Source organism: Varroa jacobsoni, unplaced genomic scaffold (assembly GCF_002532875.2).
Source record: "Varroa jacobsoni isolate VJ856 unplaced genomic scaffold, vjacob_1.0 scaffold_33, whole genome shotgun sequence".
Taxonomy (NCBI): Eukaryota; Metazoa; Arthropoda; class Arachnida; order Mesostigmata; family Varroidae; genus Varroa; species Varroa jacobsoni.
In genome coordinates, this window is record NW_019212935.1 from 238,711 (window position 1) to 256,358 (window position 17,648).

The 17,648-nt window shown below is 40.0% G+C and overlaps 1 protein-coding gene across 5 annotated transcripts in view; it reads right to left on the reverse strand.

Annotated features, from left to right (window-relative positions):
* Window positions 1–17,648, reverse strand: part of Arms (Ankyrin repeat-rich membrane spanning) — a 32,543-nt gene that overhangs the window by 2,476 nt on the left and 12,419 nt on the right. For 2 of the 5 annotated variants that reach the window (XM_022831502.2, XM_022831515.2), the window contains 16 exons: window positions 14,439–14,626; window positions 13,245–13,364; window positions 10,982–11,179; window positions 10,068–10,811; window positions 9,546–9,817; window positions 9,021–9,253; window positions 8,444–8,783; window positions 6,676–7,713; window positions 5,998–6,569; window positions 5,747–5,829; window positions 5,129–5,602; window positions 4,428–4,726; window positions 4,063–4,282; window positions 1,599–1,728; window positions 909–987; window positions 456–566 (listed from right to left, as the gene is read on the reverse strand). In XM_022831502.2, coding sequence (XP_022687237.1) covers window positions 456–566; window positions 909–987; window positions 1,599–1,728; window positions 4,063–4,282; window positions 4,428–4,726; window positions 5,129–5,602; window positions 5,747–5,829; window positions 5,998–6,569; window positions 6,676–7,713; window positions 8,444–8,783; window positions 9,021–9,253; window positions 9,546–9,817; window positions 10,068–10,811; window positions 10,982–11,179; window positions 13,245–13,364; window positions 14,439–14,626 — 5,101 coding nt within the window. Of the gene's footprint in view, window positions 1–455; window positions 567–876; window positions 988–1,598; window positions 1,729–4,062; window positions 4,283–4,427; window positions 4,727–5,128; window positions 5,603–5,746; window positions 5,830–5,997; window positions 6,570–6,675; window positions 7,714–8,443; window positions 8,784–9,020; window positions 9,254–9,545; window positions 9,818–10,067; window positions 10,812–10,981; window positions 11,180–13,244; window positions 13,365–14,438; window positions 14,627–17,648 lie in introns of those variants that run through there. The other 3 variants (XM_022831509.2, XM_022831527.2, XM_022831520.2) reach the window with 3 other exon arrangements.

Below are 17,648 nucleotides of genomic sequence, written 5' to 3' on the forward strand. Positions count from 1 at the left end.
GATGATAAGGATGTTAAATCACACAGTGACGTCGAGCAATCTGTGCTGCTGCTGCTGAAGTGATTATTGCGCGGAACCCCCTTGTCAAGTCTGAGACAGCTGAGGTGACTTATTCTATGTACTGTTCTATCCATACGTAAAGTGTGTTAGATTTGCTCACATGTAAGCTCGATAGCGTTAGCTCGCAGCATGCCGAATATGTAGACTCATACATAAGTGTTTGCTTGTTATACGATGAATGATCAAATGTTAATTATTGGGTGCGAAAAGGTACCTGCAAACTAGTGATATAGGCCGAATTAAGGTAGTTATAGACGGGAAACAGACGAGTTGAAATCGAGGAGAGCAGGCCAATTAATGATAGTAAGTAGGGTTTCGTGTACGAAAAAGAAACAAGAAGTCGGAGAATCCCAATAAAGCTCTAAGTATTAAGAATCATCGATCCTGCAGTTTACCTGGAGCGATCTACGTCATCCTCTTTGATTGAGAACTGGCGTCCGAAGTGTTGCCTTCTAGATTCAGCCGATTGTGGCTGAACACCCCTAGGGGGCAAATCTACCGGTTCCCTGTAATGCCGACGCACGACACATACATTATAGTAATATGAAGCTCTTGCCCACATCTATGACCAGTAACTAGCCCAGAGTTTATACCCAGCCATACGTTAAAAAGTACGTTTGTGCTAAGCGTCTATATCCTCCAAGGAATAAGATGCTTAGCAGGGTACATATAACTGATTTAACGACAGTTTATTCAAATTTCGAAGATGTTTTTTTAAATTTCACAGGACAGAAGAATCAATTTTTTTGCTAGTCTTGCTGGCAAACTGAAGCGTCCAGAGTCGTATTCGAATTCAGACCATTTCATATTTCCTACCAGATAGTATTCAAGGCTTTGCCGTAACTGACATTTCGCTGAGTAGAGGCTTCTTCTCGTCTTCAGTGGGAATTCCTTCGACGATTGTTAGAGAAGAAGGTGGTTTGATAGCTGAAATAATCATTAGCAAAACAAATAGCGTATTATTTTTGATAGTCACTGGTTTACTAAACCATAAACTGGGTAAAGCTAGTGTCTTATTTATACAATATAAGGGCACTGATAAAGAATCAAAGCAATCACACAATATTTGTTTGCGCATTTGTTGTGCGGCCTGCTTAATTCCTTGGTTACTATCATTTATTTGCCATTTCTTATATGGCACTGCTGATGTGGAATGGCAGTATAACGCCTGTCCGCCTATATATATGCCTATAAAAGCGCACGAAACACATACGAAGCACCAAAAGTGACTCCGCATGTGGTTCGTGTACATCGGTGTCATAAATTATAGACTTACTGTGTAAGCATAGAGATGCTCATAACTTCTCATAATTTCTTAGCATACTAAAGGTCGCGATGGTAATAATTGTCGAAGGACAATAAGATTTTCCACAAGTCGAGTAACGTAGATGACTGCATAGTATAAAAGATTTCCATTTTTATTTTTTTAAGTTTATCGAACATGGGATTATAAAAGGAAAAGAAAAATTTTAGTTAAGCTATCATTACAGAATTACTACCGTGACTGGATAGTCCGGTCATAGTTAAGTAAGACTTACCGGAGTCGCGGTTGCGTCGTGGAGTTTTTGGTGAGCCTGTGACAGAATCCAGAAGCTTGTTTCTTAAGGCACGGGGGTCTTGACCAAGTCCTGGAGAACTTCCTCGTGCAGGGACTAACGGTTGGCCAGACTAAGACGAAAATATGTTGGCTTAGATTACACTATACCACAAGCCCTAAGAAAATTTTAGGCTGCTAAACTTGAGGAAGTACTGCCAGGCTCGATAAAATCAGTTCATCCAAGATTATGATACCCACACCAGCTAAAAAACCGCACAGCTACAAACTCTAAAATTAACGAATTAGATGTTTTGATATTCATGGTGACCCATGAACTCCTCTGATGAACAGCAAGGGAATTAAGACGAAAGCTTCTTTAAACGTGTATTAAGATGTCCTATAAGGTTTTAGAATGGTTATGCTCTAATCAGTATTTTGATATGTTGGATTTACCAATAGGGAGAATGAGTCACCCTTCAAAGGGCAGTTAGAAACCAATAACAAACATTTCCACCGCGGGGTACATTTTGGGCAATTTTGTAGTCATAAGTTGGTTGGAGACTCGTGTTCTTGCCAACGAGTTGATTTGAAAGAAAAGCATATGCAAATAAAAGGTATGATTTTAATAGTCCTCTATGTCGTCGACAACCAGAGGCAACTGGATTGACGTATCTAAGAGAGATTCCTTTAGCACTGAAAGTAATCCAGGTGCAGAGTGCCCAGAAAACGGTAATGATTGCAAATGATATGTCAAAGATCTGCGAAATAATTTAGGCCAGGGAATGAATAAACGCTAGCTAATTGTGGAATACCTAGCGGTTACTAAAGTCTTTTCTTCCATTTTGTGTAAAAATGTAGATCCAAAAAACGCCAAAAACAGAGGTGGGTATCGGAATCTCTTATGTTGGGCCAAGCGTTGAATTAGACTTTCAGTTCGAACCTAATTCGAGCCTGTTTGAAAATAAATTTTATGGCCTTTTTTTTATGAGATTCGTGATCATTGATTCGATCTAAATTGGCAAATATGGAGCTCCCGCCAATATAGTTAGCCGAGCCAACATTAAAAGTTGAAAACCTTGTTACTACACGGTATGTAAGGCAGTAACAAACATTTATTGTTCTGTTTTTATGAGTTACGCGAGTTAATGCAATAATGGCATTTTTTTGCGTTAAAGATTTGCTTAAAGTCTGACAAGACTGAAACAAGGGCGGTAGTCGAGAATGTCTATTCGTCTATTTTCGTCTACTCAAAAGACAAATTTACTTAGAGAAGCGAAATTATATTATTTGTGAGAACAATTTTCGGATTTCTTAGGTATACGTTTTCAAAAGAAGCGTTTTTGTGAGCAACTAGGTTGCATTGAGGTGATTTTTGTAAAGAATGCTCTTGTTTGGCTCTTAAATATTATTTAGTGTTCCTTACTATCCATGCGCTTCCAACTTTCTTAAAAGCAATACATAGATCTACATAGAGGAATAGCTTTCGCGTGTTACATACGCCATCCTGAAGATTGAAGGAACCTTAATACAAAAAATCGTGAAGAGAAGTGCAAGATTTCAATACGAGCGAAATAGGATTTATTCGCCAAGCCAACTTTTAGAAAAGGGTACATTAAACTGATGTTAGTCATATAATTGGTCATAATCACATTCATTAATTTTTATTTGTGACTGAGGTCTTCAAGCTATGTTGTATCTCGGAAAAGAAAAGCAAACCTAAGTCTCTTTGAAACTGCGTATACATATATTGCTTTAATTTCATTTGATTCCACCAGTCGCATAATCTTCCACAGAACTATTTATGTATACTAAAGCTACTATGGTTTATTTTGAATTGCCTTTAATTAAAGTTTCAATACCATCTTCGTACTTTCAGCGGTGGTGGCAGTATTAAAATTGCGTTGGTTAGCAGTACTAGCAAATTTTAGGGTTCTTTAATTTTAAAATTGTCCGCTGTATTTTGGTAGAATTTCCAAATCAAGGACATTTAGAAAAAAAAAAGTATATATATTCCGAACCCACAAAGTATAGACTCACACCTTTTTACATGGAAACCCTTATCATATGTAGCCAGTCATTTTTTGTCGAAGGTTTGTAAGGACGACGCTAGGCAGATGTGCACTTGTTATTGTAAACAATCAGCATATCAAACAGAACAAACAAACTTATACTTGTTACGTGTTATACAATAACGATGATTGCTGCCAGCTTGAAAGCAGCCGTTTTCGTAAATTACTATCGGAATACGATGAGAGTTTTTACTATTGCAGAAACATTCTAGACATTTGCAAAATGAAAAAAAGATATATGCAGAGTTAGAAAAGAGTAGCAAATAGCCATATCAAAAAGTGTAATATTTAATGGGTCTAATGATAACTCTGTGGTATTGCTTCCACTTATTCTGATGGCAGTATTAATCTGTATTTAAACGGTTATTAGAAACATAATTAATAATACTTCCTTACCGATGGACTCGACGCGATACTGGGTGGCGCCGAAACGAGAGTGGCGTTCTGTGTTGGGATACTGAGGCCGTGGGCAGCAGGAGCTGCGATCCCCTGCGCTGGCGTTGGGGCGAGGCCGCTGCTAGCACCACCGCCAGAAGTCGAGAAGGCACTTCCAGTATTTCCCCCACCGCCGGTGCCCCACTCTATGTCGGGCACGGACGTTGATAGGGAATTCAAGCTGACGCCGAATCACGGAAAAGGGATCACCATGTTATGAAAGCTGCAAGCCCTCACGGCCCATCTCTTTAACGATCCCATTCATAAATATGTATTGTCAGTAATTTTTTGTACGATTAATGTTTGGCTTAGTAAATGGGAAGTACCTGTATCGACTATTGCCGGTCTTGTGTATATAGACAAAGTCGAGTTCTGCATTGGAGCCATCATCGCCCGAAGGTACGTGCAGTCGAGCGCTTGCCGGTACCTGTTGGGGACAAAGAGGTGTTGGACAAGGGTCTGAGCTCGCCGACTCGGACGGTGACGGAACAGACTCCTCGTCGGATAGGATAGGTGATAGACTGGTAGCAACTGATCCCAGTTCACGAATATGGCAGCCATCTTCCGGAGCTTCTTCATTGAGTGTTTCCAGAGCTCCCAAGATCATGCTGTCTTCCATAGTTACCTAAATTATCGTTAGGCCGTAATTCATTTAACAGACTGTATGTTTGCTAATAATAGTTTAACGCACCATAATTGAACAATGGTATGGTTAATGCTGTTAAAATTAAGAAAACATCTGTGTGATGTCTGGTTCGCGGTAACGCTAAGAATTCATGGATGTCGCGAGATTTAGGGCGCGATATAAAACGTAATATCATATCTATCACATACGTAAACCGTAGAAGCCTCTTGTAGTGCTATTGATTTCGATAGAATAGAGCGTTCTTTTACTGCTTAAAATAGCTCTATACGATTTGGCACTTCTGCTATCTTTAGAGATGACGGCTAGACATTGATCTGATGGACCAGATATCATTGCTTCGTTGCCACTGACATCGCTGCTAGAAAATTTTGCGTTTATTACCTGTTTTTCAAGAGATGTGGTGTTCTTCACTGCAGTAGGAGGTTTTCGATGGCATTTAGCTGATGACTCCCGTTCAGATCCGCGTTCGTCATTTTTAACAGCTGTGCTTGGCCTTGAATGACTGCCTAATGAATCCCTGTCTTGTCGCTCAGTCTTGTCATTCCATTCATGTAATTGCTGCTGCTGACCTAAACCATTGCTTTCATCTAAAGGTGACTCAACAAGAGCACTAATTTCGGCTGCACGCAATTGCAGGATGTGCATACGAAAAATCTCCCAATCACCAAAATTCATATTTAGTACGACTTTTAGCTCTTGAAGGTCGCAGCTAAGTAACACTCTCCCATTGATATTGTGCTTGTTGATAGACTCCTGGTACGCAGATAGATTGGCTGAACTGAGTCCATCCAGACAGCTAAGCATCTTGCATATACCATCCTTAGTCTGCGCGCTTAAACGCTCTGGGAATGATAACTGCAATCGAATTTAAATGCGCATTGGTGTAGCATCTTACGAAGTATAACATGCTTTAGGCTTTAGACCTTTTTCAGATCTTTAAAGCATCCAACAGCGAGTAACTGCCAATTAGTTAGACAGGAATTAGTTTAAACTACTCACTGGTCGGCCCGATTGTCGCAGGAGAGGTAGTGGAAGAGCATTTGAAGAATTTGGCGGATAATACATGAAGGGCGACATCATTGCTGTAAATAAACATAATTTTCGTGATCATAAGCCTCGTAATTGATGCGGCCTGGTCATGGAACGTTGTTTAAATGGACGAATGTTCAAATAACACTATTTTGTACGCAAGTAGGCTTCCTATCTGTTCCACAGAGCATCGCGATTAAACGTGTGGAGTTAATACCTACGGTTGTAAGGCTGGGGCGTGCAGTACATCGGTTGTTGTAGCGTTTGCTGCTGTTGTTGTTGAATAGCGGATTGTTGAACCACCCCTTGTAGATAACGTGGGTCTGCCGCAAGAGGTGACATGCCCCACGGGCCATTCCGCAATGAATGAGCAGTACTGACCTTCCTTTGGAAGCCCTGCCCAGAAAATGGACAACCAGCAATTATTCCCATTTTGCCCGAGCTGTCCTGTTCCACTCTAGAAAAATATACGTCTTGAAGGACTCGCCGTATGTATGGGTCGAGGTTGATAGCAAACGGAACGAACATTCGTAAATTGCCAACCTGTAGTGCCTGCGAGTTAAGGGAGAGGCACAATTCCATTTTTTTGATATCATGGTCCATATTTTGTAACTCCTCTATTTCTTTCGTCATTGGCATGCCAACGCGAATTTTGTCAAAAAGAGCGCGTAACGTTACGTTGTCGTCGACTTCTTGCTCGTGCGTTTCACAATAATGTATCAACCACGAAGCCTGACAGGGCCATTGTTCAGTGATGTTTACCCATGAGGCAAGGTGATACCTAGAACAAAAGCTAATTAGATTTTGAGTTAATTGTCCTAATTTTTAATGAAAACTCGAATATTACTATTGTTTTCATTATAAGCAAGCTCCATTAAAGCATCAATACTGCCACTAACCAATTGAAATCGATATTAAATGCTCTCATTAAACGGCCAGTCACATGGAGAATATTCATAAGACGACGCATCGAACGGGGATTAATATCGCTGAAATAATCGTCATTCAACAGCACTTTCGTTAAATCAGCGCCCCCGGCAGCGCCTGTCGAGCGCTGATGAATGTTGCCAATGCTACTGGCTATGCTTTCACTCGAGCGCAGTTTATAGTTGCCTTTTGTTGACGTTCTCTTTGTCTTGATCTCAACGGCGCTGCAATTGCTAACTCGACGAGATGCTAAACCATCTTTTTCCCACTCTTCGCCACGGTCTTTCATGGACCTTTTATTGAGTTGAGCCGAACGGGCTGCGGCGCGGACCTTTCGTAGACCCGAATTCTGTAGGTAGAAAGGAAGATGGACTATGTTGCGTAGATAGTCAAAACCGCTCAGTGATGGATTGTGGATAACACGACTAACGTTGGACTCCACGGCTTTGATGACAATGTGTGGGTCTACGGCGAGAATGATAACGAATGGCATACCCGGATCCGAAAGCATTACGTTAACCGCATCGAGCACGCTCAGCACTTTTGTCTGCTCACAGGAATCGAGTCCGTCGACGATGATAACTAGTCGCGTCTGTTTGTCCATAAATGAATCCATACAATGGATCAGGTCACATATAACTTTTACCTCAGACTTCAGCACCTCTGAATAGCCGCCCTGCACAGAGCTATCGACTCGGGCCATATAGCGATGAATTGTTCGTTCATAGGACATAAACAAAGAGGCTGCCATCTTTAACCACGTATACAAATTGGCAATAAAAACAACACCAACAATTGATGCAAATGATATCATGAGACCAATTAAGATGCTCGCATCCTTTTTGCCTTTATGCTTGGAAGATATCAACAACTCAACGGCAACCATCAGACAGAGCACCGTCAGAACACAGACGAGCCAGTAAGGTAAACAGCACATGCGACGAAATGTCCAAGATGATGAGCCAGACGTTTTTGGCCGAAGGGCTCGATAAAGTCGCGTCGTAAAATACCTGCATATCGAAAGAAAAATTGCAAAGTTCAAGCGCACAAGGCGTTAATTTTGTAAGTTCTATAGAAATTGATTCATCTTTAAATATTATAAAAGTATAGATGATGATTGAAAAAATAGAAATCAATAACACTGCAATCTATTCATAAGGTTCACCGCTGCCAAGAATGCCCTCACTGGCAATTCCGTTTAAACAACGGTAGGCAGTAAACAAAAGTAATGCACTAAGAACTTAGGAAAGCACTTATATGCTGTTACATTAAACAGACCTGGTAATTTCATAGGGTCCTGCAATGCCTAGTTTAGCGATACTAGTGGCTATGTGGCTATGTGTTTACTGTTTCCTATTCATATTGCACAGGTGGGTCTAGTGGCTTCGTAATATAAGTTAGGAGAATTCACAGTTTATTTTATTTTTTATAGGATTTACAGGAATTGTCTTCGTGCATTTTAATAAATCGTAGATTATGAAATGTCTTTGAATATCATTCAGTATCTTGCCAGTTTATGAATGGGACTTGTTAAAACTTTACTTGCTCATGACTGAAGAATCTTTGTCATCAGTTTCCGACAGATGCGTGTATATATATATATATATATATATATTTAGATACATATACCCGCTCTTTGTTTAGGTGCACTTCTAGCTCACTAATTATTCATGATAGAAGTGAAACTAATAAAATGATTATTTTGAACAAGTTCTTACTGGGTAGTTCAGCTCTCCTTACCCGAATTCTTCCTCTAGGGCCTGATACATGGAGACCATTAGATATGCTATACTAGCGCCACCGTGCCCGGAACTGCTGACTTTTGTCTGGCTTGCGAAAATAAACCGCACTGGAATAGAGCTGTCTTTTGCTCCTAGGCTACTGCCTGGGTGGCAGAACAACACCTGTAGAACACGTTTTAGATCTGCGAGAAGTTCGTCTAAACGAGCGCCCAATTCGAACGCCCATCCCCAGTCGTAGTGTCGAGACCCATAGCGCATCAGATAGAAAGCACCGTACGAAAGAATTACTGAGCACACAGAAGTGGCGAAGGCAACTATCCACCATTGGGTCGCCACACCTACTTGAAAGGAGGGACAGGACAACACAACAACAACAGATGATTAACAGTGCACGGTTCATCCTGTGAGTGTTCAAGCCAGACAGTCTGGTTTCTATCTTTATTTCAGTACCCTTCCTCAAGGATAATAATGCGCGATTTGTTCTTAATCTATTGCCTTGAGGTGCGAAGTAAATCGCGCAGGAATATATAAAGTAAGTAAGGTGCTTAAAAGTTAATGGATCAAAGTTAACTGACCTAAAATGTAACCGAGTAAAATTGAGCACACTGAGACAGTTATAAAAAGTACCCAGGTGTACTTCAAACTTTGCTCCAACCATTGGAATCCGTACGAGCGAAGTTCATTCTCCAGTTTGTTCAAGAGGAAACCTTTCCCAGATCCCCAACGGGCATACAGGCCAACGGTAATTGGAAGGGTCAACGAAGGTTCACTTAGAATATCAGCCAACGAACTACTATATAGATCGTACCTGCAACGCATTCAGAGATGCTTTTACTATAATACAGTAATGGCTACTCAATTAGAAGTTATTTGAAACGAAAATTTAGGTTGGCTTCGGTTGGAATTTAAATCTTACAGAAGAATCGAAGATCACTCTGTGAGTGTGTTTAGCTCTATACAGAACAATGAACCAAAATCAACTTGAGCTTTTGAGGCGTAATTAAGATCACTAAAGTTATTGAATTAAAAATATTTGAGTTAACTAATGTGCTCATGTGAATGAAATACATAAAGAAGGAATCGAATGTTCGCATACAAACCCTAGCATGTTTTCGTTCTCTTCATGGGTGTTCAATTTTCGTGCACCAAATATTTGCTGAAGAATACTTTTCTGTTGGGCGGCATCGATGTTATAAGGGGTTTCTCCACTTTTGTTGGGCCGATAAAGGAGATGGCCATTTTTGGGGTTTCGTAATAACACTTCGCATATAGCCTTCGAGCGTGCTCTCATAGCAATGTGCAAGGCTGTGTCGCCGCGCTTATCACAGGCGCTACCTTTGGCTGGATTCTTGCGTTCTATCAGTAAAGTCACCTGCGGATGAGATATGGAAAAATTCGTTCATTATCTCCATATATATCGCATTTAAATGAGTGTTTTAGCTGTGTCTGAAACCATTAGCATTCTATCCTATAAATAACTAAGCATAAATATCAAAGCCCAATGATCGAGAAACACAAATAAGGGCTTTTTTACTTGATAGACTTTTACAAACGCATGCGCCGCGCATCTGTCCAGTATTCAATATAAACAGTTAGTAATAGCATAGGTATATAATACATGCCAATTCGAGGTTCCGATTTCTTGTGGCACGCATCAGCGGCGTGTCGCCGTCCTTTGTAGCCAATTCTAGGTTTGGGTTGTGTGCCAGCAAACTCTTAACTACCTCGACGTGACCCTTCTCGACAGCCCAATACAAAGCGGTCTTTTTGTCTGAACCTTGAATATCAATGTCTGCGTGTCTTTTCAGCAGTACATCAACTACGGATAGGTTCCCGACTTTTGCTGCATGAATGAGGTTTGTATCACCGCCCTTATCCACCATGTTGACATACGCGCCGGCTGCTAGCAAGCGCGTAGCAATTTCTGTATAGCCTTCCTTACAACAAATTGCCAGAGCTGTATACCCATCTGCGTCCACTGCATTTACATTAGGCCTATGTTCGAGTAACTGGCCCGCAATGTCAACGTAGTTGCCTTTCGTGGCCACGATTAAAGATGTCCAAGAGAACATACCCGCCGTATCTACATTGGCACCGTGTTCAAGTAGCTTTTCAACAATTGGCCCAGAGCCCTTGCGAGCCGCCCAAATTAAGGCCGTCGAGCCAAACTTATCGCCTGCATTAACTTTGGCACCATGTTGCAGGAGCATCTCGACAATTTCCAGATGACCCCTGCCTGAAGCCCAAATGAGCGCTGACATATGGTATGCATCGTGTACATTAACAAACGCTCCGTTGTCAATAAGAAAACGAGCGATCTGTGTATCACCGTGATAACAAGCCCACATAAGAGGAGTCCAGCCAGTCTGCAAGTCAGGTATGTTCAGCAAGTTGACGTTAGTTTCTTTGGATAATTTCACTAATTTTACAAAGATATTATTCTTATAATCTCTAATCAACAATTGATACTTTCCGCTATTAGTGATTACAATTGCAATTTAAGTTATTCGTATTATCGCACGAAATAGTTACTTACCCCGTCTCGGCAGTCCACGCTGGCATTGTGTGTGACGAGTAGTACGGCAACATCAAGAAAACCTTCTTTAGCGGCGTTGTGAAGGGCGGTCCAGCCATCCTGGTCTTCAGCCTGCGGATCCCACCCGTGCCGTAGAAGGTCCTCGCACAATGAAGCCTGTCCATTTTGAGCAGCCAGCATTAATAAGGTCTGTCCATTCTGAAACCGCAACCAAATAGTTGACTCCGTATGGGTACCATAACGAATGGCTTCATTTGTCTAACACTATACGATCTTTTTTGATCGGTATTCACATACGGACAGCTTCAAAACACAGTATCCTCTATTAAATAATATATTTTCATTTCCAACGGGTAGTCTTCTTTGAATACAATTATGTGTTTCATCCTAAATCTAACCAAACAAGTCCACTACTTACATTCTACCATGCATCTTCAAGGTTCTGGCGAGAACGGACTCAGTAACACTTAGAAGACAACAGTACAGTAACCCTTCAGGCGGGCTGGGCACTCCAAATACTGGAGGGCCTAAATGGCCCTTAGACTTATGGTCAAAATACAGCCTTAGTTCTACCCATTAGTTTCTGATTTTAAGACGGTTTGTCGAAAAATGTACGCGTCACAAAGGCTACAATCTGGCAAGAAGAAATCTCAATACCACGGGACACCCCTTAACAAAACAGTAGTGCAGGAACTAATGCAAGATCTTGGAAACCTACGCAACAAGATGCTTCCCGGTCCAGGTAGGGTCTGCAACGAGCACCTCAAATACACTGTCGTTTTATTTAATGAATATTTCTACATTAATGCACTCCCAGTCCAGCAAAGAAGTGCTATTCTGGTAGTGATCCCTAAGCGAGAAAACGACCCAACCGCGCCATCATCATAACGGGGAATAGCAAAGTAAAGCATTTGTTATACACTGCTCTCTGACATGCTAATTAAAAAACTAAATAGCTATTTAGAAAGCATACACGTTATCTCAGAGAAGCAACATGGGTTGCGGAAAGAACGCTATATAGAAATGGCGCGCAAGACTTTGATGAACAATGTCAAGAAAACACTGGTTACGTTGCGCGATCCGCTATACGCGATGCTCGTCAACTTCAAGGCAGCCGTTGACTCTACTCCCATAGAGGAGGTTCAGTTCATGTTGGTCAAGATGGGTGTCCCTGTGAACGTACTTAATCTTCTCGTTGCGATTCTACAGGAGAACAGAATAAGCATCGATGACAAAGTGGCCGAAGTCTCACTTTTCACACAGACAACTGGCCTGGCTCAGGGGTACAACCTAAGCCCACTCTTGATATCTATCTTTTTATGAAGCCTCCGTGATCAAATAAAAGGGTCGAGGAAATTCGTCGAAGTCATCTTGTATGTAGATGATTTAGTGAGTCTGTTATATGGAGAATTCGAATTCGAAGCTTGTTCGACTTCAAGGTAGTTCCGATCGCAGTCTATGGTAAAATCTATCAGAGGAGAACCTCAAACAATTAAATAGGGTCAACGTTTTTCTTTAAAAGAGCATTGGAACTACACAAAATGACCCGAAATCGCCTCATGTATCCCCTAGGCGAATCACCTGAGCTCTCCTAGGATCTACGTCCTCACCTTGAGCTTCCAACGATAACCTTTAAAGCCAAGCTTAGAGTCGGCGAGCAATTATTCGCGAAAACAGATAAGGGTTTCTTTTGCGATGAAAAACAACAAGCGGGAAAGAACGAAATAGCTAAATAGACATGTCCCATTCACTTTGCCATGCATAAAGTTCATCGTGAATTTTGCAGAAAATTCCTGACGATACGTGTAAATGATACACATGCAGCACATCATAGGACGGACGCGGATAAATATCGTATCGCTCGTTGCCTTTTGATGTTCAGGACATCTGACAAATCTCTCAGATTAGTCTTACAAACTCAATAGGACTCGTATCACCCATATGGTTTTTTTTAACCCATAAGAATTTTAATGGTTCTATATACTCACCTCGATCCGAGGATTTTATGTAGTTGACTTGTGTATATGAAGTATTTCACTAGAAGATGAATAAGTAAAGTTTATTTGAGTGCAGTAATTGAAAAGCTCTGCCCCTCTCCCTGTCTTACATTATCACTCGATAAAAAAGTAAAGCTTACAGTGTCTTAACAGCATTTAGCAAAAACAATAAACGGACTCTTGTAAACACTACACAGTAATTTTTTGAGGCGGCGTAATGATATTCATTACGTTGTGTGCATCTTGCTTCGACAACGATCACTTACCTCGTCCTTTTCTTCTGGATTGAGAGACCTATTTTTGAGACTTTCTCTAACAGATACGATTTCGCCTGAACGGATCCATTTTGCTGTAATTTCAAACATAGCCGACGGCTTCGACTGTGGCTGAAATTCAATTAAAATGTAATTTGTAAGGGTAGTAACTTCTTTAGGGGAACTTCTCTGGACCTTAGCAAAAAAGATCATTCTATAAGTAATATAATAAAGAAGAGTAAAAAGCGTCATAGTTTCGAGTTGAGAACATCACAAAAAAGTTTCACAAAGTAAAAGCGCCCAACTTTAACAAAGCCTACATAATCGTCGAAGTATGTATTTGGATCGAATACGAGATTGGCATTGTTAAGGCGGCAAACTCTGCGCTATTTTTGGGCAATATTCAGTTTGAGTGACGAATGCCGCTTCCTTCACAAAGGTCTGTTTACCCAAATGTTGTTAGTTCTAAATTTAAAATTGTTCAACTTTAGCATGCTGTCTCGTGTAACTGGCTTGATTAGGTAGCGATTTGTTACAATGCGTAAGGCCGCCAATTGATTAGCGAAATTGTTTACGTTTTGTAAGAGCTATTCTCGATCAACAAAAGGCACTGGACTAAGTTGCACTGATTTCGGATGTTCCGTAAGCCTCTTTATAAGCGGGTTTTTGTAACTCAGCTTTTAACTGGCTAATCTTGCACTTAACAAGGGTTAACCACCATTGTTAATAATTTGAAGTGCAGGCATTTTATGAAGCTAGTAGTAATATTGATTAAGTGGATATTGATAAAAACAAGCAAAATCAGTAGCATCAGTTTATGATTTTCTCAAACAAATAAGTGTACATTGTTTATTACTAGGAAAATTTACTTTTTGTTTCATTTCTTTCTAAAATTTGGAAATAAACATTGCCTTCGGCTAGTTAACTTGATCATCATCATCATCTCTAGCTAACACGTTTCACATCCTTTTTTGTTTTTGTTCTTGATATCCAATATTTGTAGGATGCCCATTTTAAATCGATTTCAAAAACACAGAAAATATAATGAAGGCTTTGAGGACCAATTCCGTGTAGTTTTCGGATGCATGTTAAACAGTAATTATCTAAAAGACAGTATAAATACAAAAGAGATAAATACACAAACACCTGAGAGACTATGAGTTTTCAAAACTATATTTGATTTATTGTGCAAAGGCCTGAGTATACCTGTGCACTTGGGTCGAAATGAACTTGCTTCTTCTCCCTTCGAATCGACATCCTCAGATCCTTTGGGTTCAACATCTCAGACCCTCCGATGATGGAAGGCGTCTTTTGAGACTGAGTTTCCAAGCAAGTTGGAAAGATCTCCTGAGGAGTGATCAAAAGCTCAGGTTTTGCAGTACTGGCGCTGGTAGCTGTTGGTAGTTTTTTAGTTTAAAAAAGTAGAGCAATTTAAACAGACAGACAGCACAGCAGAAATACATGCCCATTTTAGTTTATATCAAATCACTATTTCTATGTAAGTATTTGTAACAAACAATGGTTAAAAGTTACTTTTCATGTTGTGGCTAGAGTCTTTTGAGAAGAAATGCTTACCGCTTAAATATACATCTTACTCATGAAATAACGTTTTTCGGTAAATCTATTTATTAAAGCGTATATATAGCATGCTGGATGTTAAGTTTACCTTCAAGCCTGTTCTACTTGCCATCATTAATTTTTTTATACGCATACATTTATCGAACTGATCGACCCAAATTAATCAGCCTTATACCCTAATTAATATTTATTAATGCCTAAGTGACGTAAATTACTGTAACGTCTCTATATTACACATTTTTGCTTCTTCAAAGCTTTCTCGCATTGCAATAAGTTAACACCTCGCCCACAAACTAACTGCCCACGGTGTAGCCAACCATAGCACACAGTGATATCATAGTCAATAATATCTACGATTAGTATACAGAATTCACTGAAAGACTGGAATATAAAAGGCATTTCAACCATAATACGTAATTACTGTCAAACAACGCCGATATCAGTGGAAGTCAACAAACGATTATGTTTACAGTTTATTTTACATTATGCACGAAATTTCCAGAGCATTCGAAACTGCAGCAGCGTAATGCTGTTTGAGTATGTAAAGGCACGTTGTAACGGAAAGTTTTACATGCGGCCTGGTGCAATTTTGATTATAGAAACAAGAACACTTAAACATTCTTTCATTGAGGAATACATGCCCGTTTTTCATCTGCAACCTTTCTGTGGTAATTATTATCAATTTAACGGCTATTACAAGCAGTAGACGTACTACTTTGATTTCGCCTATCGATGGCAGCTATGCCGAAAACACATCATAAACCTATGAGCCTTTCAGACTAGTCTTTATAACAGATGTCCTTCTGGCCTTCTCCTGCAGCAATCGATCCTGTGTTGCAAGCTCACTCTGTTCACATCCTTTTATGTAGCAGCGAGTTGTTAGTTGGGCTCTTTAGAGAAAGAATTGCTCGGTATACTACAATACAACAGAAACAGCAGCGGCAATTTTGACACGTAATGGACACCATGGTCAAAGACACTAGTCGCGTAATTACCCATTTTAGACCCGTTTTTACGTCGAATGGATCTTTTCATGCTAGCTACTTAATTCGTGCACGAAAAAGAATATAAAAAGTATATTAACTTTATATTACCCTATGAACGCTCCTAAAGTTACCCTGCGTAGGAATCTTCTTTGACCTATACCCATTCATCGATAAAAATGCCTTTGTGTTAACCGTAAACGAACGGCTAACAGCCCAATATATTGATTTGTAGAAGCCTTAAGGTACGCTGTTCAGCAAAAAAATGCAGACAGCCATCTTGATTTGTGTTGTTTTGCAATTATGTTGTACAATGACGATGGAGTGAAGAGGACATATATTGAAATATTCATTGGAAACCATGTTTCGCTCAAGATGATACGAATTTAGAAGACACCATTTTGCAGACATTCGACGGTAAATTTCACTTCTTTATATATGTATACGCAATACCTGCCGCATGCAGACGAACATGTGTCATGATCCCTTCTGAAAAGGTCGTTCAGTGGATTGTATAAACTTCCAACAAAAAGGTTCAGTTAGTCAGAGCAGAACTGGATGAGCTGAGCCATTTTAAAATTTAGGGTCAACCTGTTGGCCTGTGCAGTTGGCCGCTCATTAACTAGCTAATGAACTGGTAATGGTTCCTCATCCAGTTACGTTCACAGAAGTCACGGTGATTTTTCGATAGTCAGTTTTATGTACGTGTCACTATGATGCAAGGCTGTTATTGTGTTCTTGCAGCCATCATCGACTCTTTCTGTTCTCCTCTTTCCTAGCTTTTAGGGCCGTTTGTGGTCATATCATCTTCTGCATGGATCTCTTGATATGCAGGCTCCATAGCAGTTTGCTGCACAGGTTGTTCTCGTTAGTCTGGTGTAAGCACCGAAGCCTGGGACACAATCCTTGCTAATAACATCGCCAAACGCAATCACTGCAAATGGTATTCAAACCATTGGAATCTTGGCGTCTATGTATACATATATATAAAAGATGGAATGGTGTATTTCGTACAGAAAACCCCATAAAATAGCTTTACGTTAATAGATTTTTTGTATATTTTAAACTTCATGGTATAGATTTTTATTAAATGGCTGTTGTTAAGCAGCACAGGTTATCCGTCACCCCTTGAGTAATCAATGCATTGCTGATGTGTCATATTGTTAGAAGCATTAATATAGTTCATTTTAATTTCAAGTTGAAAAAATTGAAATGCCACAGAGGTATAACCTTTCTTCACATTCTAATCTCATTGCAACAGCAACCAAAAGCAGTTGCCTCTAAGCTACAATAGGTAGTATAACGGAGTAGATGATTAATTATTACAAGTACATTTGACCCATGTGCTCAAATTTATATGCCCGTCAAATTATGTATTTTTAAAAACTAGTTTTTAAGTAATTGCAGAACTTAAGATTATATTGATGCAGTTATTCTGCGCAGATTCATGTTTCGATAACATTTGAAATAAACACTAAAGCTAAGACAACAGTATCCTGATATGTTTACATTGTGAAGGCGCAATGCTTGACGCTATCAAGATAGCCTGAATCACAGACATGTTGTGTCGTAGACTGAAGAAAGACGGTAATATTTTGAGAAAGCCTTATGTAAACTTTGCACGCAGTACTTTACACGCAATAGGATAGATAGCTAAAAGCATCTCTCTATATGTTGTGAGCCCCAGCTGAGTGCATCTAATACTGGTGCGATTTTAAAGACACTACACAAGCGCCCCCGACGCCCTGACTTGATAGGTTGCAGTTTAGAATGCTATTAAGATGTTGTCAATAATACTCGACCAATGTTCACGTCTCCTCAAACAATCATTTCAGATAGTAATTCGTGTTGTAAT